We start from the raw sequence: 26,072 nt of genomic DNA on the forward strand, positions 1-26,072 counted from the left end.
GCAACTCCAATCTGAACATGGAACACTGCTCTATACAGTGGGCATGAGCTTTGGGGAACAGTCTGCCATGATGGTGGTCCCCTCACTGCAGCCTTTGCAGAGACAGGCACTACCCATCAATTAGGTCTCTTTGTGAAGGAGATTAATTCAGGAGAATCTCATGAAAACAGTATGTGACTCAGAAAAATGATTCTTTTGACATCAGCAGAAAGAACTCCTCCCTTCTCCCATGGAGTCTTTAGTATTTAGACCTTTTGCAAAAAGCATTAGCAGCCTTCGATATACTCTTACTTTTTGTACTGCTAAATTCATATTTTGGATCACCCCACCATTATCTCAGGCATGGAGATGGCTTTGGCATCTTCTCTGATTTAATGATTTGCCTTGAGCTGTTTATTCTGGAGAGAGTTTTAGCTTCCTGGGCATGGGTCTCTGACTCAGACCGCTTATGTCCAAGTCCCCAAGTCCCAGCTGTGTCTCTTGTTAGTGGAGTGGCCTTGGGCAATTTCTTCAACTTTCTCTCTGTTCAGTTGCCTCATCTTTCTGATGGAGATGATAACGGTACCTGCCTCAGAGGGTTATAAGAAATCAATGAGAGAATCTTTGTTCAAAACCTGCAGAGTGAGCCCTCAGTAAATGTGAGCTATGAATAATAATAAGGCTATTCTATTAGCGGTTTATGAAGCTGAGATACACAGTGACCGTATGTAATAGGCGTTGATATTATCTTAGTAAAGTCCATAAAATTTCATTTCCAGTCACAAAAATAATGACATGGGATCCACGTGGAAATCATTAGCAGAAACTGGGTCTAGTAGCACAGAGATTGTTGTGTGCCATAAAGACCATATCTAGATGAAGCCACCGTCAGAGTGCTTTGTGTTTAAGTGGGTGGTGAACTACTAGTTCTTTTAGTTCCTGAAACTGATCTTTCCCATGGAGTCACATAGCTGAGCTTGGATTAGGGCCAATCATCTGCGCTTATGATTGAATATCATCAGAACACAAGTTCAAGGGAAATGACAAATCAGTACTTAACTTTTTCTTTTCCCGTGCCTTTCTAGTTAGGGTCTAGAGGGGTCTTCTTTCTTACTGAATATGACCTTTTAAGAAATTTAGTTTCCATCTTTCCCAATAGAATCATTTTTCTTATGGGATTAAATTTGCTTCAAGTTTCTGTCTCTTCTGCTTATTTTAAAAGATGAGACCAGGCCCCTGTGCATGTTTTGTTATTGATATCTGCTATTTTTCACTCTTAGCTCTGTCATAATTATATTATGGTAGGCTTCATCTCCTAAGCCCAGTCTCTTAATACAATCTGCTGTAAGATGTGCTGTTTGCCTAGGAACACACAGCATCTATGTGTCCAGCTTAGCATCGCTGGGGACCAGACCGGACTTGCAAACAGAGCCAGGCGCTGAGGCCTATTGTAGCCATCTAAATAGCAGGACTGAATGTTGCTGCTGGTCAGAATTCTCCTCCTTATTATACATTCTGTGTGGCCTTGGCAAGTTCCTAAATTCCTCTGGCTCTAAGATTTCTCTTTGACACTATGAAGTAAATTATCTCTAAATTCCCTTCTTGCCCTCTGCTTCCTTAGAGCAGTATTTCCAAATTCTGTTTGGGGGTCAGTTAATATTTGTGCTGGGGTTGGGTGTTCTCTGGTCCAATAAATTTAGGAAATGCATCTTACCTTATTTTTGTTTTAAAGAGTTACAAGGCACACACGTCCCTGAGAAGTCCATGATTAATAAGCCTGTTTAACAATGTTGAATGAAGCATTTCTCAAATATAGGTGAATATGCAATTTAAGGCATGTTTCATTCATTCATTTTACTGACTGACAATCGCTTTCCTGGGAAGACTTCTGAGGAGCCTCATTTGGAAGCTCCAGCTTCCTCAGGTGCCTGAGTTATGTGAGCGAAAGAACACATAGCAGTACCTCTGATTTTAGGATGACATTGTTGGGAGTACCATTGCCATTTAATTGGAAAACGGTTATATAAACAGTTTTTAAGCAATTGGCTTTTGGATTCTAATAAATTGCCAATGTACCTCTGGCTCAACTAACAGAAGTAAGATTTGCAGAAACATGATCAGGAAGGAACTACTTTATTGGCTAACACTTCAAAAAGTCAAAGTTTCCATGTTAGATCGCGCCCCTACTCCCTCTCCGTGCTGTCCTGCCTTATAACAGGCAAGGAACCCATCCATGCAGGTCGCTTTGAAACTAGAATCCTGTTTTAGTCCCAGAAAAGAGCTACAGCACTACACGTGGTTTCTTCTTCCCCCTTTCATTTAAAATCAGTCAGGGATCATATTCTGGGATTTCAAGGGAGTGGGAAAAACTACTTCCATCGCAATCAAAATGAGGACTAATGAGAAAAAAAAAATGCAATGATAAAATACTTCTGTTCCATCCTTACGGTAAGAAGACACTAATCAAAAAAACATTAGGGCTAAACTATGAAATCACTGTCATGAGAATGCTAGGCATTGGGCGTAATCAGAAGATTTCAATAAATGCGACTGGCCTTTTGGCAGCAGCTAACACATGACAGCTCTGCAAATGCCAAGCATTTTATCAACGAGTGGTCCAGTTGTGATCCTTTGTCTGGCGCCTGGTGCTTCGGCCAAGTCAGGAGGACGTTATCAGAGGCACAGAGTTCCAGATGGTGGCCTGGACTCAAGGAAGAGAGGGTGGGGCGTCCCAGGAGTATGACCCAGAGCCATTTCAAAACAAATCAAAAAAGCCACCTGGATGGAGAAGAGAGTAAGCTGAGAATGTTCAATTAAACAAGCTTAATGTTTAAACACTGTGATCCTGTAGTCTTTCCTTTCAATGGGTAGATTATGGGCCTTATATTGAATTAACTATCTCAGAATTGGGTGCTGGGGCTTAAGTCTTTATTGCAGGAATTAAATGAACTGGCCTCAGACTTAAAACAATTATGCCAGTGTCCTTCTACCTCTTAGCGTCTAAATGTGTCTGACGCTGGAGATATTTGTCCTAAGTGTCTTCTCCCATTTAAACTGTCTTCATAATGTTTCCAATCTGCAAAAGCCCTGGTGTTCAAAAATGACTGGGAGAAAAGTTGGCCTGTGGGTGGTAGGTAATCCAACCCGGCATCAGGGCATTACTGACTAAAGGAAAAAATGCCTCTTCCTGAGCCTTACCGGAGGAGGCCATTGTTCTCAGACAGCCTGGACCTAATACAAAAGGACTCCCAAGTCCATGACTGGCCTCAGACCAGCGTTTTGTCAGGAAACAACATCCAAAGCCATGATGAACAGCCAGGCCGATAGCGAAAGGAGCCTCCCCAAGTTGGAGTATTTTTGTTAAACCCTCGCACAAAAAAAAAAGTGCTAAAAGCCCGTCTGGCGAGATGATCATTTCATTAAGTGAAAAGAGGATGCAGAAGCCTTAGGGAAATCGATCCTTTTCTTTCTCTGTCTCACGTGTTTGAGTTATTGTGCAGTCACAGTGATCAAAATCTGGATTCTGAATTGTGCAGATTGGAGGAAAACCGGTGGAAGGTTCTGGGCGTGTTTTAATAGTATCTTCCCGGACAGGGCAGTTTTCTGCAGCTGTGGTGTCAGTGAACTGATGTGTTGTTCCGAGTAGTCTTTAGCATTGGTGGGAGACGGAGCACAGAGGGTCAGGAGATGAGGACTCTGTGCTTGAGGAAGGAGCTAGAAGCGTGCCGGAAATTCCTCATTCTTCCAGGGCCGGCTGTGACACACCCTCTGGGTGGCACTCCCCTCCCTCGGGTCCAGCTCAGCCCACAGATTCTTGGGAGGAAAGCCGGGGCCCAAGCCTCTCCTCTGAGGAGTGGATGCAGTTCTCCTGTGTGTCTGCGCCCTCGGGAAGAAAAGCTGAAACCTTGGAGCTTTGTGCGCGTTAATGACCTGGGAGCCCACTGAGCTCATGGACCCTCATCGCATCCTCGAAGACAACCAAGGTTTGACTGTCCATTTTTGTAAACTCGACATACGTGCTGTCTGGGGTAGACTGTGTGTTTAAAGATGGGGAGAGATGCAGTGACTTTGCTCCTGGTTAAAACAGTCGTACGCCTATTATCTTAACCCTCTATGTGCATAACATGTTTGTATAAAATGCATATGTTATATATTAACATATTTACAGATATCATTAATATAATGGGATTTAAAAATGGACAACCTATCTAAATTTAGATAGGTTGGCCTGTTGGAGCACTTTAGAAGGAGTCCTCAGTGACCGTAGGTGAACATCTGTGACCCCATTTCTGCTCACATGCTCTTTTCCTTTCACCCGCCATCTCCGTGCCGGTACCTCTGTGTTAACATAGCTTGGAGATGAATTCTTTCATCGCCGTACGTTACAATGTAGTTTTTGCTCTCCTTGGATCGGGCACTCTGGGTGTTTGGTTCGAGTTGGGGATGCCGCCCCTAGGATGCTCCCCGGACAGTTGTGCTTCGTGAGACAGTTCGTACCCAGGTGAGACTGGCTTCAAGAGTGGCGCAGCCCACCCTGCTCGGCGTTCCCAGGGAGCGACAGCCAACGCCACAGCCTCAGAGGCGTCCCGCGGTGATTTTGCGGGCTGCTCCACTGAAGCCAGCAGACCTTGTCGATCCATGCTGATTCTTTTGATCCTAGACCTCTTAGGGTCAGTGACTGTAATATTTTGGCTTCCGGAGAGTAGACTATCCGGTAGTCCCATGTGAGGCAGAGACGCTTTGTACCTCCCACCATCACTTTTGAACGCTCTGCTCTTCTCGGTTTACCAGGACCTCCGGTGAGCTCTGGTTTGCCTTCCTGTAGAACTGGGGAGCCTTGGTGTGCTACGCTTCACACGTACACACTGTTGAGAGGTACAAAGGAACCGAATGTTGGCATACTCTGTAACTGATGAATAATTCATGGCGGCTTTCTGTGCCATAAAATTTCCTTCCATAAGTGAACATTACTTTGAAAGACAATGCTGATTGAAAAATCTGGAAATGTGGTGTCATATTCTTTATTGATCTGCCTTCAACATTTGCTGGGAAGGCAAAAGTTGACAAACATCAGAATAATTACATTTAAAGCTGACAATAGCCCCACGTGGGCGGTAAGCCAAAACCTCAGCCGCAACGTTTTCTTACCAGGTTCTTTCTAAAGTGTAACCACCTGATGTTTACAAAAGGCCTCTGGATTCTTTGACACTCTCTGGGCTTTCTTTGAAGATAGAATCTGAATGTTAATGATAACACCGTACGTGTTAATTCGTATCAACACACTACTGATGTTTATAGTTGGAAACTATGATTCTATGGCTTTTCCTAACTGAAAGGGGTCTGAGAGAGAAAACTAGGATATCTCAAGGTGTCTAAGTGTCACTATTTGAATAAATTTGAAGTCCTCTGATTCCTTGCACTGTAAAAAGAGTAAATTTTTTTGGCCGTGTTGGCTCTTCGTTGCTGCGCGCAGGCTTTCTGTAGTTGCGACGAGCGGGGGCTACTCTTCGTTGCGGTGCGCGGGCTTCTCATTGTGGTGGCTTCTCCTGTTGCGGAGCACGGGCTCTAGGCGCATGGGCTTCGGTAGTTGTGGCACGTGGACTCAGCAGTTGTGGTGCAGGGCTTAGTTGCTCCACGGCATGTGGTATCTTCCCGGATCAGGGATCAAACCCGTGTCCCCTGCATTGACAGGCAGATTCTTAACCACTGCGCCACCAGGGAAGTCCCCAAAAGAGTAAATTTTAATTTCAATTTCCAGGAAAGATAGGGCAGGTTTTGGAAAATCTTACATGAAAGGGAGATTTTAAATTAACAGAGTAAGTCATATCTGATTATATTTTTAGTGCTCACTGGAAAGAAAAGTTCTTTCAAAAGAATTTCATTTCTTTTCTCCATTTTTTCCTACTCCCCTCCTTTCCACTCCATGGCGTATTTTTAACGTATTTGGAATCTTTCCACTTGCTGCCAGCTGGAATCTACAGAAAGTGTATCCCTAGAACACTAAACAGTTGACTTGAATCTCAGTCATAATCAAATTGGAAGTTGGCAAATTATTCTGAGACTTAAAAAGAGGCACACCTTATGTCTGTAACATAAGGAGTTTCACTACTCTGAATTGTTTTAAAAGTACTCTCCGTAGGGAATATTGACCATATTTTTTAATGACCTTTTTTTTTTTTAAAAATAGAAGGATGTTTTGAAAGGATGTCTATTAAACATGTTTGACCATGCTTGAATTTGGTGTCTTAACTGGTAGCTGGGTCCCAGATACTTTAAAACAACCAAGTTTTCACCTGCCCATCCATCCCTCTTTAATGAGTGCATCACCCTGTCTTTTTCTCCTGGCACAGCTTGAAAGCATTGACTACTTAGAGGACTGGTGATATAAGACTTGGATACAGCAATTTACATCTTCTGCTCTAAAGGATCTGTTTAGAGCTAGTGTTTGCATACAATTAACATTAGTTATTTAGGCATATGAGCTACCCAGCCTTCTATTTTATGCTAAAACCTGACTGCTGACTCGTCCTTCTCCATCATTAACGTACTTTAAAGGTTGGGGTCATAGTCAGGATATTAATTCAGAATATCGAGATTTAACAAGACATCTCTAAATGCCATTCATTTCCAAAAAGGGGCAAACGTGCCGTGTGCTGATTGGCACCCCGTTTAGGTTCCACGTGAGAGAATGGAGTGTTGGCCAGGTTTTTCTGCTTTAAGAGGCAGTCACAGCTGCCATGGAAAATGCGCTCTGTCAAGGCCGGTGGCCAGTGGGTCAATTAGCGCGTGACCCTGCTAGAGACATGTGTGAACCGTGGGAGCCCACCCAGAAGCGGGTTTGTGTAAAGCAGCCAAGCATCGAAGGGGCCTTGGGAGCTCCTGTCCGAGTCCTGTCTCCCCCGCAGACGCTGTTCGCAGGCTCCCCGGGCTTGTGACCTACCACGGGCCTCGAAGATCCTAGTGCAATAGAAACTCCCTGAGCCTGGTATTACTCTTCTTTATAACACTTTGCATGGAAACCGTGCCTCATGTGACGTGTGAATGAGGCGGTAGAGACACTTCCAAGGTGAAGTGGGGTGCACAGTGCTCTTGGGGAAAGGTAGGCGTGTTGGCGGAGTGGTATTGTTTTATGGCAAGTCCATCTCTATGGTCTATTTTTAAATGATTTAAATGGTCCGTTCTGTTTATTTTTCACATACAGTGTGTTGCTGGCTATGTGCACACTCAAATGCACATGCAGATTCATGGATTTAAGTAGCCACTTCACTTTTGAGGCTCCTGGCATGTCTTTCCTTACTTTTTTAACTTCAGAGGCGCTCTCACGGTAATAGCCTGTCTCTAATTGGTAGCTTCATCGGGGAGTATCTGCGGATGCATCATAGAGCCCTCCCCCGACTTGGCACTAGAGCGGCTCATTAACGGTCTGTTTGTTCCCGTTAATTTACTAAGCATCTTTCAGCAGGTGGCAGGTATTGTGCTATGTATTGTTCAGAATAAATCTCTGTCATTTAGAATCTATAGTCTTGGAAGGACTGCTGGCATGTGTGTGCCAAAGATGTGCTGGGCAGCTAACCAGCACGAGAAATTAGTAAGGACCTGAGCTGGGTGGAGAACACCAGTATTGGAGAGAACATGTAGTCACCTAAGGAATGTAAATTGCTTCAGCCAGTATGAAAAACAGTGTGGAGGTTCCTTAAAAGCTAAAAATACAGCTACCATATGATCCAGCAATCCCACTCCTGGGATATCCGGAAAAGATGAAAAACTCTAATTTGAAAAGATACATGCACCCCTATGTTCATAGCACCACTATTTACAATAGCCAAGACATGGAAGCAATCTAAGTGTCCAACAGATGAATGGATAAAGAAGATGTGGTATATATATATGCAATGGAATATTACCCAGCCATAAAAATGAATGAAATTTTGCCATTTGCAGCAACATGGATTGCCCTAAAGATCATACTAAGTGAAGTAAGTCAGAAAGAGGAAGACAAATACCATATGATATCAGTTATATGTGGAATCTAAAGACTAATACAGGGGCTTCCCTGGTGGCGCAGTGGTTGAGAATCCACCTGCCGATGCAGTGGACACGGGTTCGTGCCCTGGTCCGGGAGGATCCCACATGCCGCGGAGTGTCTGGGCCCGTGAGCCATGGCCGCTGGGCCTGCGCGTCCGGAGCCTGTGCTCCGCAACGGGAGAGGCCACAACGGTGAGAGGCCCGCGTACCACCAAAAAAAAAATAAAAAATAAAAATAAAGACTAATACAGATGAATTTGTATACAAAACAGAAACAGACTCACAGACATTGAAAACAAACTTATGGTTACCAAAGGAGAAAGGGTAGGGCGGGATAAATTAGGAGTATGGGATTAACAGATACACAGTACTATATATAAAATAGATAAATGACAAGGATTCACTGTATAGCACAGGGAACTATATTCAATATCTTAACCTATGACCGAAAAGAATCTGAAAAAAATATATATTTATAACTGAATCACTTTGCTGTACACCTGAAACTAACACATCCTTATAAATCAACTATACTTCAATTTTAAAAAAGATATGGTCACCTGCAGAGGTTAGGATGCTAGCTAGGGAAGCCCTGGGGGCTCCTTGGAATATAAATGACCCCACTGATTTCAGTGGGGCACATTCTGACCACAGGTCACTTCTCACCATGGCTGCAGCATGGGATCAGGGTGCCTCTGGGCCTCAGGAACTATTTTTGCCCCTGCTCACTGCCAGGCCCACAGGGATTGGGGATTTATTTTCCTCTTGCTAAAATGACTATTCTTTGGTGAATTTCAGAGCTAATTTTTTCTAATGTTAGTATATGATTTTGGACTTGTAGAAGGAATGTATGTTCCTTCTGGACACAACGTTAAGTTCTTGAGCTCTAGAGACAAGATTTGGTTCACATCATGGCTTTGATACCTACTAGCCAGGTAACCTTGGGCAAGCGTCTGAATTTCTCCAAGCCTCCGTTTCTGCTTCTGTAAAATGGAGCCAATAGTAGGGCTACCTGCTTTATAAGATTGTGAGGATTAAATGAGGATGTCTATAAAACCCATGGCATGGTGCCTCACGTGTAATAATGAATGGGTTCTAGCATTAGCGATTATAGGTCCACCTGAGAAATTCAGCTGCTTCCAAATTATTTATATTGTTAAATAGTGACTTGGAATCCATAGGCTTTGATTCTAGTTTGGTTATTTTATTTTTATGTGTGTGTTTTATTTTATTTATTTTAAATTATACAAATCATACAAGAGTAAGCTGTCACTGTAAAAATTTCAAATACTATATGAATGGCAAAAGCTTCTCTTGACCAACATCCAAACCTAGGTGGTAACTACTATTATCAGTGTTATTTATTCATTTTATTTTCATCAAAGTAATGCATGTTCCTAGTTTTAGAAGTCAAACAGTGTCTTCTTCCAAGAACAGGAGACAAGGGAGTAAGAACCAAGGATTCTGGAGTTTTTCTGGCCTGACTTCCTAAGATCATCAAAACTATGGCATTTGTGTTACAGAATGTGGCCTTTCTAGGTGGGACTTTTTACTTTTTTATTTTTCATCTTTGGCTGGTATCAGTGAGGGTCAGTCTCCTGGCAGAGAGAAGAAAGGGAGGGGAAATGGAGGTTTGATGCTTTCCCATAAAGACGTCACCCCATCCTCCTGTTCACCCTTCATCCCTGCCTTCAGTGGTACTTCGTGCCTCCGATAACGGGCCTTTCCCGGCTTAATTCCGTGGTTGTTTCCCCTCCAGGTTAAGTTTCAGCTTCTCCCTTTGTGCTTATGTCATCCATTCACTTTCCAGCTTCCAAAATCGTGTCGACATCTGTCTACTGCTGTTGTTCCTTTCATGATCTTTTTGAGGTTTTGTGAAGACACAGAGATAAACAATGGTCACAGCACCATGTTTAACCAGAAGCTCAAAGTTTCTGTAGATTTTCCCACTCAATTCCTGTCTTATACTCTAATTTTATCTCACATTTTATTTAATCTCCTCCAACAGAATTATAAGTTCATTAATATTAAAACTGTGATTTTTATATCTTTCAGAACTCTCATATCTTTCAGTAATGAGCACATGGTGGGTGTGCACTAAATTCTTTTTTTTTTTTTTAACGCCTTTAGTGGAGTATAATTGCTTTACAATGGTGTGTTAGTTTCTGCTTTACAACAAAGTGAATCCGTTTTAAATTGAACTAACATTGATTTGTAACATTGCATAAGTTTCACGCATACACTATTATAATTCGACTTCCAAAGACACTACAGCATGGTATATATACCACATCTTCTTTATCCATTCATCTACTGATGAGCACTTAAGTTGTTTCCTTATCTTCACTATTAAAAATAATGCTGTGGGGCTTCCCTGGTGGCGCAGTGGTTGAGAATCCGCCTGCCGATGCAGGAGACACGGGTTCGTGCCCTGGTCCGGGAAGATCCCACATGCCGCGGAGCAACTAAGCCCGTGAGCCATGGCCGCTAGGCCTGCGCGTCCGGAGCCTGTGCTCCGCAACGGGAGAGGCCACAACAGTGAGAGGCCCGCGTACCGCAAAAAAAAAAAAAAAAAAAAAAAAAATAATGCTGTGATGAACCTAGGGGTGCCTGTAGCGTTTTGAATGACTGTTTTCATATTTTTTGGACAAACACCCAGAAGTGGAATAGTTGGGTCATATGATAGTGCTATTTTTAATTTTTTGAGGAATCTCCATACTGTTCTCCATAGTGGCTATACTAATTTACACTCCCACCAACAGTGCAGGAGGGTTCCCTTTTCTCCACACCCTCTCCAGCACTTGTTATTTTTTGTCTTTTGATAATAGCCATTCTAATGTATGTGAGTTGATATTTGTATTTGATTTCTCTGATGATTAGCAATGTTGAACATCTTTTCATTTGCCTGTTGGCCATGTGTATGTCTTCTGTGGAAAAATGTCTTTCAGATCCTCTGTTTATTTTTTAATCGGGTTGTTTGTTTTTTTGTTGTTGTTGTTGTTGAGTTCTTGAGTCACTAAATTCTTATTGATTAGTTGATTGCTTTTCATATTTGGGTGAAAAGGGACATTATATATATTACCTTTAAGAGTTTGGTCCCATAAAAACCATGTCACTAAAAAATATTACACCGGGACTTCCCTGGCGGTCCAGCGTTTAAGACTCCACGCTTCCACCGCAGGGGCATGGGTTCGATCCCTGGTCGGGGAACTAAGATCCCAAAAGCCATGTGGTGTGGCCAAAAAAAAAAAAAAAAAAATTGCACCTTTTTCATTTTTGCCCTTAAGATTCCAAAGGAATATAAGTATTAGCAGTAAGTATTATCAGACCAGGTACTCTTGTATCAATCAGTTATTCCTGCTTCATAAAACATTCCAAAATTTGGAGACTTAAAGCAACAATCATCTACCATTTTTCATGAGTCTGCAGGGTTGGCCGGGGGTCAGCTGCTTTCTGCTGAATCAGTGGGTAGTTTGGCAGGCTCACCACATGTTTGCGGGTAACTCTGCTCCACGCACCTCTCGTCCTCCTCTTGGGACCAGCAGGTTACCCCAGCCATGTCCCCATCACGGTGAAGCAGAAGGACAAAGAGCAAACAGAGATATGCATGACCTCTTGGAGGCCTAGCTCAGAACTGCACAGTTACTTTCTTCCTCCTTATTCTATAGGCCAGAGCAAGTTACATGGTCAAAGTGGTGTGCATTGTAAAGTTACATGGCGAAGGGCTTGGGTACAAGGAGGGAAGATGAAGTAGGGCCACGAAGGCAACCTATCTTGCCTTCTGTGCAGTAACAGGAGCCCTGGCATGAATGGACACTTGCTGAGACTCACTTAAGTAAGTCTTATGTCCAGCTAACCTTGCCAGACTTTCATTTTTTATTTAAAAAACAAGGGGACTTCCATGGTGGCGCAGTGGTTAAGAATCCGCCTGCCAATGCAGGGGACACGGGTTCGAGCCCTGGTCCGGGAAGATCCCACATGCTGTGGAGCAACTAAGCCTGTGTGCCACAACTACTGAGCCTGCACTCTAGAGCCCGTGAGCCACAACTACTGAGCCCATGTGCCACAACTACTGAAGCCTGCACACCTAGAGCCCAGGCTCTGCAACAAGAGAAGCCACCGCAATGAGAAAACCCGCACACCACAGCAAAGAGAAGACACCGCTTGCCACAGCTAGAGAAAGCCTGCGTGCAGCAACAAAGACCCAATGCAACCAAAAATAAATAAATAAAAATAAAATAAAATAAATTTTAAAAAGTAAAATAAAATAAAGAGAGAGACAGTTCTAACCCTCAAGGACTTTACTAATCATACTTGAGGAAATGATGTACAGATGAAACTAGTGAATAAGATGATTATAGAGCAAAAAGCTAAGAAATAGAAGATTTGAACACTTTGTATGTGACTAGCCTAAAGCAAACTTTTGCTGTAAAGGACAAAAGAGTAAATCTTTTAACCTTTGTGAACTGAGTGGTCTCTGTTGCAATTATTCAGCTGTAGTTTCAGCACAGAAGTAGCCATAGATAATACACAATCGGATGGCCATGACTGTGTCCTGATAAATCTTTATTTGTAAAGCAGGCCAGCAAGCATTAGTTTATATACCACTGGCCTAGAATATTGAAAGAAATAAGACAGGGTCAGTTATGGAAGACTTGCTGGAAAAGGAGCAATGGTTTCCAAGGCAATAAAGATTAATTTCGCTCAACAAGGTATGTTTTAGATATGAAGTCAGAAAAAACTTATCGTCATTCAATAGGTAAATTTTCGGGCTTCCCTGGTGGTGCAGTGGTTGAGAATCCGCCTGCCGATGCAGGAGACACGGGTTCGTGCCCTGGTCCGGGAGGATCCCACATGCCGCGGAGCAACTAAGCCCGTGAGCCATGGCCGTTAGGTCTGCGCGTCAGGAGCCTGTGCTCCACAACGGGAGAGGCCACAACAGTGAGAGGCCCGCATACCGCAAAAAAAAAAAAAAAAAAAAAGGTAAATTTTCCAACAGGTTAATGTGGTTCAGTCAGAATGAAAACTCATTTCCCTTCAAAAGTATTACTTGCTGCAAATGATTTCTGCTTCTGATTGCCTGTTTGAAAACATGTTTAAGAATGTTAATATTTTTGCTTAGTTGGAGGATGAAGAAAGAAAGATTTGAAAATAAAATAAAAGAAATACCTAATTAAAGAGGTTTGGTTTTATGCCACTTTAAAATTTGTGTTTGACGGATGTGACCTAGATTTGTATAAAGGAACCAGGTGGGATTAATAGGAATGATTTATTTTTAACCATTAAGAAACAATATGCAGAATTTAAGTGGGTATTTTTCCACCTCAATTGTATTTCACTTCGATTTTCCTTAGTAATCTTCATGCTCCCCCTATATTTGAAGAAAAAAAAGCCCAAAATACTGTTAGAAAGTGTTTTGCTTAAAATCTTTAATACCTGTTTATTCATTTGTAGTCAGCTTGTCATCAATAGCCTGTATCTTGACAGATTTCTGCTGATTAAATCCAGATAAAGAAGAGTTTGGACCATAGTTTTAGGAAAGGCGGGAAGGAGGAATGCCCCCTTGGATAAGATTCTTAATATTATATACACTACCAAATGTAAAATAGATAGCTAGTGGGAAGCAGCCGCATAGCACAGGGAGATCAGCTTGGTTCTCCGTGACCACCTAGAGGGGTGGGATAGGGAGGGTGGGAGGGAGACACAAGAGGGAGGGTATATGAGGATATATGTATATGTATAGCTGATTCACTTTGTTATACAGCAAAACTAACACACCATTGTAAAGCAGTTATACTACAATAAAGATGTTAAAAAAAAGAAGACAATAGTTTAGAAGCTGTAGAAGATGAAAATGGAGAAAGTTTAGGTTAGTGTGTTTTAATTTAGTATTGAAAATCCTCATCTTTTTAAAAAGCAAACCCATTCTAATATTATTATAATTATCACACCGTTCATTTTGTCATTTTTATTTATTACTACTTCATATCTGTGTAGTAAAATAGTTGATCTAAAAAAATAAGTTTTCTGGGCTTCCCTGGTGGCACAGTGGTTGAGAATCTGCCTGTCAATGCATGGACACGGGTTCGGGCCCTGGTCTGGGAAGATCCCACATGCCGCAGAACAGCTAAGCCCGTGAGCCACAACTACTGAGCCTGTGTGTCTGGAGCTTGTGCTCCACAACAAGAGAGGCCGGGACAGTGAGAGGCCCGCACACCGCGATGAAGAGTGGCCCCCCGCTCGCCGCAACTAGAGAAAGCCTTCGCGCAGAAATGAAGACCCAACACAGCCAAAAATTTAAAAAAAAAAAAAAAAAAAAAAAAAAGTTTTCTAAAGCTTCGTGTTTTTCTCAGGTATCTCTTAGTTTATCCCTCCTGGTGGAAATGTCAAAATATACACAGAAGAAGGGGTCTGAAAGGTATTATTTTATTTCACTCATTTGATTTATTATTTATTGAGCTCCTGCTTTGTGTCATTCGCTGCATTAGGACCTGGGGATGCAACAATGAGGAAGATCAGCTCTGATTCTTCCCGTTGGGGTGCTCAGGGGCCAGCAACGGCCATGGATGGGTGACCACAGTGCATCAATGTATCGGGGGGCTCCAGAGGGAGGGAACCAGTCTCAACAGTAATAAACTCCCTCCTGATTTTACATACATATGATTAAAATAAAACTGCATCTTGAAAGAACTTAGAATTCGCCATTCCTAGTCCTCATACCTGAGGTTAACAATAAAATTAAAAGAAATTCCTGGTAGGTTTTAAGAACATCATTTGAAATCCCCTGAGTTTCTTGGAAAAATACCATTTTTCCCAGGTAAAATAATCGTATAAATCCACTCTCACTGTTACTGATTATTACCTTACATTTTCTTTTAATCTGTTATATACACTATGTTTTCTTGAGACATTCTCTTTTCTCTCATTAATTTCCTTTCTTACTGTTGTGTTCACAGAGAGAGAGAGCCACAGACAGGCTATGAGACAAAGGATTAGGTAAAGGATCTGCTGGGAAACTTCCTAAGATCCAGCCTTCCAATAAACTTACAGATATTCTATCTCGTTATGAAGAAGAAAATTTATTTTTAGTCTCTTGGTGACTCTCAGAGCATTCATATAAATGTCTGATTTTAAAGATTTTAACAGTGTGTAGCCTCCACAGTAACATTAAGAATAACAATAATTAAGATGGCTAAAGGAATTTTTAGTGCTTGTCATGTGACACGCACTGTGCTAAATCTTTACATATCATATTATCTCATTCAATTTTCTCAAAAATTCTGGGGAGGAGACACTATTATCATCCCCATTTTACAGATGAGAAAAGCATCACAGAAGTATCTTGCCCAATGTCATCATAAGTGGCAGATTCAGACCTTGAACCCAAACAAGTCTAATGGCAAAGTTTATATTCTCACTACCTCTCGACTCCCAGAACACGAAGTGCGTAAGAATATAAGAAAAATTTTATAGTTATGATGATATTTAAAATAGTAACTACTCAACTTATTCTTAAGGATTGAGACCAAAGGTGCATACAGATGGTCCCTTGTAAGCAGTGGTTTGCTAACCAGCTAACCTGCTGCACCTTTTAAAATTCTTTTCCTCTGAATACATTTGCCTGAATTTTTCCCCATAATGCCTTTTTTTTTGATAAATTAAAAAAGGCAACTCTAGGGATTTCATCTTTATTGAAAACAAAATGATTGAAATAAGTCATTATTGAACACCTACTATAGGCCCATCATGGTGGCTAGGAAATTGGGAATACAGTAGATATGCCCCTACTTTCATGGTGCTCCCTACAAGCTTTTGGGAAGACAAACTTTATGCAGATAATTGTATAATTTAAAATTGTGGCACCATAAGAAAATGTATAGTGTAATAAGAAATTTTAATTTAGATTGGGGCACCCTGGAAGGCCTCACAGAGGAGGTGACATTTAAGCTGGTGTCTAGTTGATGAGTAGAAGTAAGCATCTGGCAGTGATGGGAGCCATACAGATTGCTTGGCAGTGGGGGAAGAGTGTGTATGAGATCCCTGATGTGGGAACAAAGTGTGGTACTTTCAAGGAACTGAAAGATGGCCTCTGTGACTAGAGTATCACGACTGAGGATGAAGGCTAAAAGAGATGAGGATAGGGATGCTGTTAGTGCCTGACATGGTAAGAGTTTTGGGTTGGATTGTGCAGTGACTAAATATTGAAAAATGGCTGTTCAAGTTTAAGTAGTAACATTTTTTAAAATTAAAAATGATTACAAGTAAATTTGGATGGCAGTGTGGTATTAGTGGAAAGTTTTTTTTTAATAGAGAAATGGAAGGGAATGGAGTCCAGAAATAGTCACACACACATGATCATTTGATTTACAACAAAGGTGCCACTGCAGTTCAATAAATGGTGCTGGAGCCATTGGATATTCATGTGGGGGGGAAATGAACCTTGATCCCTATCTCACACCATTTACAAAATTAATTTGATGTAGAATAGATAGCTAGTGGGAAGCAGACACAGGGAGATCAGGTCGGTGCTTTGTGACCACCTAGAGGGGTGGGATAGGTAGGTAGGGTGGGAGGGAGACGCAAGAGGGAGGATATATGGGGATAAATGTATATTTATAGCTGATTCACATTGTTATAAAACAGAAGCTAACACACCATTGTAAAGCAATTATACTCCAATAAAGATGTTAAAAAATTAATTTGAAATGGAACATAAAAGCTAAAACCAGTTTCTGGGATAAAACAGACGAGAAAATGTTCATAAGCACACATTAAACAAAGATTTCTTTAAAAAACACCAAAAGCAAGCACTAGCCAAAAAAGAAAAAAGTTGCTAAATTAAAATTTTATTAAAATTAGGAATGGTTCATCAAAGGATATCATTAAGAAAATGAATGGGCAAGCTACCATCTAGGAGACGGTAGTTGCATTGTGTTTGAAAAAGTACTCATATCCAAGGTATATAAAGAACTCCTACAAATCAATAAGGAAAAGGCAGATAATCCATATTTCACAAAAACATCTACTTCACAAAAGAGGATATCAAAAATGGCTGATAAACATATGAAAAAAGTCTCACCATCATTAGTCATCACCCCAGTGAGACACCATTATTCATCTGGCAGAATGGCTAAAATTAAAAGGGCTGATAATACTAAATGTTGGCAAGAATGTGGAACAACTAAAATTATCCTGCATTGCTGGTGGGAATATAAACTGAACCAGTCATTTTGGAAAAGTGTTTGAGAGTACCTTCAAAAGTTAACATACATCCACTCTATCCTAGGTATATAATCAAGAGAAATCAGCATGTACGTCCACTAATGGACATCTATAATAATGTTCATAGCAGTTTTATTTATAATAGCCCCCCCACCAAAAAGCCAAATGTCCCAAAAGAGGAGAATGGATAAATTAGTTGTGTAGCTGAGGTGTATTTTTCCAATGGACTATTACCCAACAATAAAACAAAACTACTGATACCCACAACATCATGGATGAATTGAACAAACATTATGCTGAGTAAAAGGAGCCAAACATGGACAAGTTCATGCTATACATACATCTTGAAGTTCAAATTCAAGCAAAGCTAATCTATTATAAGTCAGAATAGTGGTTTCCTAGAGGGAGAGGAGATGTAGCGTTGACCAGGTATAAAGAAACCTTCTGGGATGTCAGGAACGTTTTAGATCTTGATCTGGGAGGTGGTTACATGTTGTACACATGAAAAAACTCACTGAGCTGTGTACTTGAGATTTGTGAACTACTGCATGTAAGATATATTTCCATTAAAATTTTAACATTAAAGTCATAATGATAGATTTGAATGACATGGGGAAGTTTTGGTAAGCCAAAGTTATAAATTGCTTATGTAATGTGATGTGAAATAAAGATTTTCATAGAAAATCACTGAAAGAAAATATACTGAAGAATTAACAGTGATTTCTGGATGGTAGGACTGTATTATTTCCATTTCTTTTTTTCTTTTTTCTTTTTTTTTTGCGGTTCGTGGGCCTCTCACTGTCGCGGCCTCTTGTTGCGGAGCAGAAGCTCCGGACGCGCGGGCTCAGCGACGATGGCTCATGGGCCCAGCCGCTCCGTGGCATGTGGGATCTTCCGGGACCGGGGCACGAACCTGTATCCCCTGCATCGGCAGGCAGACTCCCAACCACTGCGCCACCAGAGAAGCCCTCCATCTCTTAATAGTTTTCAGCATCTCCTAAATTTTCTCCAATGAAATATATTACTTCTATAACAGAAAAGCTGAAATGGGAACAACTGTTAACTAAGAAGGTATTTGATGTAACTTGATCCTCAATTGTAAATCCATCTTGATATTTTTGGGGTGGGAAGTAGCAATTTAGGACAGGCAAATTCATAGAGCTGTAGGGTTAGCGAAAGCTTCATGGGGAAAACCTCCGGGTAACTGAGACAGCATGTAGGGAAGGTGTGGTTAGAACCAGGAGCGGGGCTGGACAGCTAACCTTGTGTGATGTTGTCTTTGACCTGTGATCCTCAGTCTATGTTGGTCGACTGTGTTTCTATCCACTTCATGGATTCTGTGGCCCTTCAAATGTATAATTGCTTTTTCACTTAACGTGTTGATCTGTTAAGCCATTTGTAATTCTTATTCCTAAAAAGCTCTTTTCCTATCCTTTTACATCTTCAGGCATTACCATTTCCTCTGTTCTCTATTTTGCGGCATCCTTCCCCCACCACCCTGCTTCTCCATATGCCAATGTGAGTTTAAAAATTAATTGTCCCAAGGCATTCTCTCCTCCTGAGAAATAAATAAATAAAACAATACCAGAAACACACACACACACAGAGCTCCAAATGATCCATCTGTTGAAGACATCCACCATCTACTTCATCCTGGTGCAGGCTATTTTTGTTTGCTTTGTCTTGAGAGCTCCTATATTGAAAGCCTTTAAAGAGTACTTAGGTTTTCATCAGAAAATGAAAAGCAGATCACTTTGTTTTTCCATTTTATACCTATTACAGAACTGTGCACAAAGAAATGCTCAATAAATGCTGATTGAATTGCCCTTCTACAGATCAGGGTCTATGCCACATTCAGATTTTTCCGAGCACATTTTTACTGATGAGTGCACATTTATAATTGTGAAGCGGATTGTGGAAGGGGTCATATTCTTTAGAATCCAGTATTTTTCTGAATCTGTTCTCTGCAAACCTGTAACGTCTTAGGTGAGTTTAATTACTACATTTAAAGGATGAATTGAATTGAAGGATGAATTGAAGTCTTTTGAACAGTGGTTGTTTTTTTTTTTTAACTGCTTCTCTTCTTTTTTTGGCAGGGTAAGCAATAGTGTTATGCTGTTACTGGAAATTTTAGTCAACAAAATGTATGCTTCTTTAATTAGAATGCTAGGAAGTACTGCTGAGTTGTATCATTTAGTTAGTGCAATGAGCTGAGAGGTTTGAGCATGTGTGTGCAGAGTGTCAATTTCAGTACATTGAGTATATATGGGCAATTTTAATATTTTTTCCCAGATAACTTACATCTAGTATTCATTTTAAGGTCCGATGTTCATAAATATTTGTGAAGCATCTCCCCCAAAGCAGACACAGAAATGAGAGAGACCACCTTTGCTTTCAAGGAGTTCCTGGTCCAGGGAGTTCCTTTCTCCTTCATCCATTCCCGCGGCCCCAACCCTCGCTTTGGTGGATGCTGCCAAAGTTACACCTCCAGCTCTGACTTCTCCCCTGGGAGCTAGAGCAGCATGCCCTGTTTCCTGCTGGTTACCACTCTGTGGATGTTCTGATGACATCTTAAACTCATTATTACATCTGAAATTAGTTCATTATCACCTTCTCCACCCTAACTCATCCTCTTTCCTACTTCTCTTTTCTCAGTGGCTCTACTTCTTTCCAGTCACTCAAGCTCTAACCTTTGGGAGTTCTAACAAAACCCCTAACATTACAAATGTATTTCCCCCTTACTAAGCATCCACCTCCTTTTATTCTGGCCACTTGTCCAGTGGAGTCACCTCCTATAAACACTGCCCCTCCTCAGAGCGGCTGGGTGTATGAATCCATGCAAGAAAGCGGTGGCTCAGCAGGATACCCTATATTTGTGGGAAGATCTTAGAACCATCTTGTGCTCCGTATCTACTGATAATCCTGTCTCACTCCACTTGCCCCTTGGTCGTCAAACTTATCCACCTCTCTTTCCATCTCAACCTAAGCTGGGTGCTTTCCCTTCCCTTCTTCCTCCTAAAGGATCACACATAATTGATTGCTTCCCCCATTTCCACTTCTCTTTCTGACTCAGTGTTTGCAGAGACAGGCAGCTCTTCCATTGGATTCTCTCCCTCAAGCACTGCGCCTTCCAATTTGACACAGCCTGAAGTTCTCCCAACCCCCCCCCCCTCAAATACTGCCTGCCTAGGCAGCTCCCAAATCGTGGCCTGCCCCAACCAATGACATGGTGTCAAACTGGTATGCTTTGAGACTCCAAAAGGAGGTTTTGCGTTTGTTCCCATTTCCAAAGTTCATGATATGGTGTTTACCATGGGATAATAACATACAGTTTATGATTTATAGCATATGGGAGAGAAGCTATGATTTTTGCATTGGGGGAAACGTGAGAGGCAAAACTTAATGGAGAAACATGGATGAATCTCGAAAACATGCTGAACAAAAGAAGCTGGGGGCGAAAGGGTACGTACTAGATAGTTCTATTTATATGAAGTTCCAGAATGAGAAAAATGGTGAGAGAAATCAGAATAGTGGTTGCCTCTGATGTGGAGGTGGAGAGCGACTGGGAAAGAGCACAAGGGAACTATCCGAGGTGACGGATGTGTTCTATACCTTGAGAGAGGTGTGGGTTACGTGGGTGAATGAATTTGTCTAAACTCATTGAAGTGTACGCCTAAGATCTATGCTTTTCACTGTAGGTAAAAATTTTATAAAAGAAACAAGAAATTAAGGGGAAAAAGAGTAGAATTCATAATAGTATCCTACTCGTGATTAGAGATAAGGGATTATATAATGTAGATATAAAGAAAATAATGTGATGGAGAAAGGACATGCTTTTGCATTCGTGGCAAGGAAAAAATGTGGTAAAATTTGCTCTGGAAGTAAGTGCTGCTGGTATCATACACTCAGTTGTTTGGGAATAATGGCCACTTTTGTGGTGGTTCATAGCAGATATATGTCATAATTAAAATCCAGTTCTGCAAGTAAGAAAGTATCTTGTATGTGAAACCTTCCAGTGCTTCTAAAATTATCCCACCCCTTTGCCTTCCTCCAGTACCTGAAATAAACCACAACTGTTTGGTTCAAGCTTGGTGAGTAGGAGAGTTTACGTCATAGGTTTGCAAGAACTGATACATAGATCTTACTTAAGCTGGTAACCCACAGGCCGTGATAGGCCTATGAACATGTGTTGCTTTCTTTCTCTTTTTGTGGGGGAGGGGAGGATGTGGATCATTTTTGTTTTGTTTTTTGTTTTGTTTTTTTTTAGTTACTTGCAAATGTTTGAAACTCGGGATATTTCACATAAAAATCTGAACACCTGGTAATTCTTGGCTGGCGTTCCAAAAGAGCAATAATTCCCTGGATCTGAATAGTGGCTCCTTCTTTAGGTGGGCAACGTACTTTACACACATCTTACTACAAGTATCACAAGTATCTTAGGAGCAAACTACTGCCTCAATTGTTGTTTTAATTTCTATTTTCAGTTCCATAAGTATTTGAATATGCAGCCTTTGAATTAACATTTATAGAGCCCCTCATGTGTTCTAGGAATTATTAGGGGCTTTAGCAGATACATAAGGTAGATACTCTTACTATATCCATTTTACAGACAAGGCAACCAAGGTTTAAATAAGTGAAGAACTTACCTGAGGTTGCCCAGCAGTAAGTAGCAAAGCCAGAATCTGAAGGAAGTTTCCTTTCACTCCAGAGCCCGTGCATTTACCCACCACATTGTTGTTCTTCTTTGTCTATTTTTAGCTTTGGTTTCATCCATTATTTAGTACTAACCTCTGGTTGAGTTCTTGTTGGTTTCCTTATGATTTATTTTGATAGAATAACCCCTGGTCTCCAAACTCTCTTGATTTTGCATCCTTAGCAGTAAAAAAACCCCATGCCTATTTATGTTTATTATTTACTAATAAATTATACTCTTGTAAATTAATATTGTATACATTCTAAAGCATACATATATTCTAAAATGTTAAAGAATAAGATATTATGTATAGGGCCTCCCTGGTGGCGCAGTGGTTGAGAATCCGCCTGCCGCCGCGGGGGACGCGGGTTCGTGCCCCAGTCCGGGAGGATCCCACATGCCGCGGGGCGGCTGGGCCTGTGAGCCATGGCCTCTGAGCCTGCGCGTCCGGAGCCTGTGCTCCGCAACAGGAGGGGCCACAGCAGGGAGAGGCCCGCGTACCGCAAAAAAAAAAAAAAAAGATATTATGTATATATTTTTATATATATCATATACATATATATATAATTTTCTTTCTACACTGCAATAAATTATCTTTTAGGTATTGCATGCCCTATTTTGACAACCAGTACATGAAACAATGCCTGGACGATGATTCTGCCTGAAAGCATCTTTCATGTCGGAGACTCCCAATTTTGTATCCAATAAATTGTCCCTTCCAGATAAAGGGTGCAGCAGAAAGTCACCAGATCAGCCCAGATTATGGAAAGAACAAAACTCTCCTTTGTTAGAAAAATAGTTGTCCCTCTGTAACCACAGTGACAGCACTGTGCTCTAACCTTTTACAGCCCTGAACTTCAAAAATAGCTAACAGCATCTTTTACTGATATTAAGGTCTCATATTTGCCTTTGGGTAGTGTAGGTTCTCTTCAAACCTCTAATTCTGACTGTGAGTTTAGTTTCAAGGGATGGAGTATCCTCCCAGGTCTCAGTTTCTCAGTCGGAGCTGCAGGGGATCCGTGTAGAGCTTGAACCCTCTCACCTCACAGGGCAGCTGCCACGATTAACAAAATTGGACAAAAACAAGTGCTGAGAGAGGTTGTTACTAATGAATCACTGTGGGGCTTCCCTGGTGGCGCAGTGGTTGAGAATCCGCCTGCCGATGCAGGGAACACGGGTTCGTGCCCCGATCCAAGAAGATCCCACATGCCGCGGAGCAGTGGGGCCCATGAGCCATGGCCGCTGAGCCTGCGCGTCCGGAGCCTGTGCTCCGCAACGGGAGAGGCCACAACCCTGAGAGGCCTGCGTACCGCAAAAAAATAAAATAAAAAATAATGAATCACTGTGAAATGCACCTGTGGGTATGTGCCAAGAATTTTCCCGGAGTTCTGACACTGTAAAGAATGGCTGTCAGCAGGATTTGGGGGACATGTCTTGTGTTTGTGTTATTTCTCTGACTAGAGTTGTTTACATGTGGATGGATAGGTTCTACCTTCTAAGACCTGATCTTTCCCTGAACTTCCTTCCCATCATCTTGTGTGATCTGAAGAAAGCTTTCTTCTGGAGCATTCTGTTTGGATTGTTCTTTTCTGTCTTACCCTAGTCCCCCTTTTCCTAATAAGTTTTTTCTTCAAGATCCAGATCAAACACCCTATTCTCCAGAATCCCACCAGCACCAGGCTGACCCAACCTTTCTCTCTCAGGCACTTTCATAACCTCAGAGCATGGCATTGAGAGCATGGCAAGGGAACACACTTGACACACATGCCCCAGGGATTCCCTTGAGGGAAAGCCCTCTTTTGTGTGCTATTGTTGGAAATGTAACAGAAATACATAAAATTGTCCACGTAAAATCTGAAACATAAACCACGTCTCTTTCTGAAACACATTTTTTAAGACAGAAAATTAAAAGGTGCCACTAACTATATTTCAAATATCTAAACCAAACCCCTCTCCCATCTTTTATTGCACTAACTATACACTGGGGTGGATTTACCAAGTTGCACTATAGTGAGGCATATACATGCCCACGTCTCCGGCTAATTTCCGTGCTCTCTGAAGGCCCTTGTCTTATTCATCATTAAAGCAGCTAACACCTGGCCTGTCCTATTGTGACACTCAGTATATGTTGGTGGAAGGAAGAGAGCTCCCTCCCTTAAACAAAGGATGCAGAAAAGCCTGACACTGATTTTCATCAGCAGGTCTCCTGTTATATTCCTTGTCTACCTTACATATGTCTTGTGACCACACACTCCAGGGAGTTCCTCTTTGAAGTCAAAGTTTAAGTGCAGAGGTGAGTGACCTCTAGAAAAGATGTGGTGAGCGAGAGGCCCCGATGATGGCATAGTCAGGAAGTAGACTGTTCAGGGTGGAATCGATTATTTGGCATTTTCTAATAAATTGACAGTGAACATGAGATTTGCCAGAGTGAGTCAGAGCTATTCTGCATCGAGATAGATAAATTATGAATACCTCAAACCGTGACACTGGAAACGCTCCCCTCTGCAGTTTCCCTCCTGGGAGGGCCCTAGAGGGGAAGCCGGGGCAGGCAGCCACCGCGCACCTGCTCCAGGTCCAGCGCCTCCGTCCGTGGTGGTGCAGAAAAGTGCTGACGCCGGGGCTTCTCTTTCCTATGCTCAGCTTTTTATCCCACCAGCAAGAACAACCTGTCTCCTAATGACCAACCACTGGGACAGCTTTCTGTGGCCACAGCTGGCCTGGGCCATGCAGGCATGTTCCTGTCACCTAGTGCCCTCCAGTCCAGTGGCACTCAGATGAGCTCTGACCAGCAGGGGGGTAACCACATCCTGAAGCTGCATATGTGGGAACAGGAGTTCTCAGACCCTTACAGCCGTTATTAATGACCAAAGTGTGTTTTGTCTTTGATATCTGCCTTTTATCCAGGTATTGTGTACTTGTATTTTACAGTGATTTCATTTTTTTTTTTTTTTTTTTTTTTTGCGGTCCGCGGGCCTCTCCCGTTGGGGAGCACAGGCTCCAGACACGCAGGCTCAGAGGCCATGGCTCACGGGCCCAGCCGTCCCGCAGCATGTGGGATCCGCCCGGACCGGGCCACGAACCCGTGTCCCCTGCATCGGCAGGCGGACTCTCAACCACTGCGCCACCAGGGAAGCCCCTACAGTGTCTTCTTATCAAGAGTTGTCAAATTCTATTTACAAGGCCCTGAGCAGCTAGTATGTGTAGAGTCCTACGTGAAGGAAACAGGATGACAGAGGCAAGACTCCTGACCTCTAGAAACTTGGCACCAGTGCGGAACACAAGGCCGTCTCCAGGTAACCGTGTTACAAGGCAGGGTATAATAAATACCACGACAGAGCTGATTTTGAAGACAAGACAGGAAGAAATTAATTCTAGCTGGAGGGATTCTGGAAGCCTTGATGGAGAAGGTAGCAGCTGAGCTGCATTTTTAAGCACAGATGGAATTTCAGAAAGATCAGGTGGGAGAAGGTTGAGGTATTTCAGGAAAAGAGAAAGAAGCACAGAAAGAGTTAAGGGTTGGGGAATATGGGGTGTGTTCAGGGCAGGAGAAGTTTCAGCAACGGAAGGAGACCCCAGCCTTGTGGCTTGTGATCTGTGGTAAGTAACGGAGTGCTCGAACTCCGTGGAACAGATTCGTGAGGCAGCCTTGTCTAACACATGGGGTTCGCGCTCCGGACATGCCTGTGACCGTCCCCGAGCTGATCCCTGTCTGCGGCTGCTTCCTTGAATGCGTTCCAAGCCTGCCTCTCATTGCCATTTGGAAATCTTGCCTATGGAGAGTATCGTTAGCGGGTAATCCGAGACACTTGCTGTCTGTTAAACTAATTACGCTTCAGTCCTCAGAGTGCCTTGGTCCTCTCAATCCTAAATGCTTAGCAGATTTAATGTAGCATCTGAATTATTTTTTTATTATTTTTTTGGAAGATGTTGGGGGTAGGAGTTTATTTATTAATGTATTTATTTTTGCTGTGTTGCGTCTTCGTTTCTGCGCGAGGGCTGTCTCTAGTTGCGGCGAGCGGGGGCCACTCTTCATCGCAGTGCGCGGGCCTCTCACTATCGCGGCCTCTCTTGTTGCCGAGCACGGGCTCCAGACACGCAGGCTCAGTAGTTGTGGCTCACGGGCCCAGTTGCTCCGCGGCATGTGGGATCCTCC

At 42.2% G+C, this 26,072-nt stretch overlaps 1 protein-coding gene across 1 annotated transcript in view; it reads left to right on the forward strand.

Moving 5' to 3' along the window:
* Nucleotides 1–3,727: 3,727 nt before the first annotated feature.
* Nucleotides 3,728–26,072, forward strand: part of ABLIM1 (actin binding LIM protein 1) — a 237,490-nt gene continuing 215,145 nt past the window's right edge. The window contains exon 1 of the mRNA XM_067024591.1: nucleotides 3,728–3,962. Coding sequence (XP_066880692.1) covers nucleotides 3,905–3,962 — 58 coding nt within the window. The 5' untranslated portion in view covers nucleotides 3,728–3,904. The remainder of the gene's footprint in view (nucleotides 3,963–26,072) is intronic.

Source organism: Kogia breviceps, chromosome 2, assembly GCF_026419965.1.
Source record: "Kogia breviceps isolate mKogBre1 chromosome 2, mKogBre1 haplotype 1, whole genome shotgun sequence".
NCBI lineage: Eukaryota > Metazoa > Chordata > Mammalia > Artiodactyla > Physeteridae > Kogia > Kogia breviceps.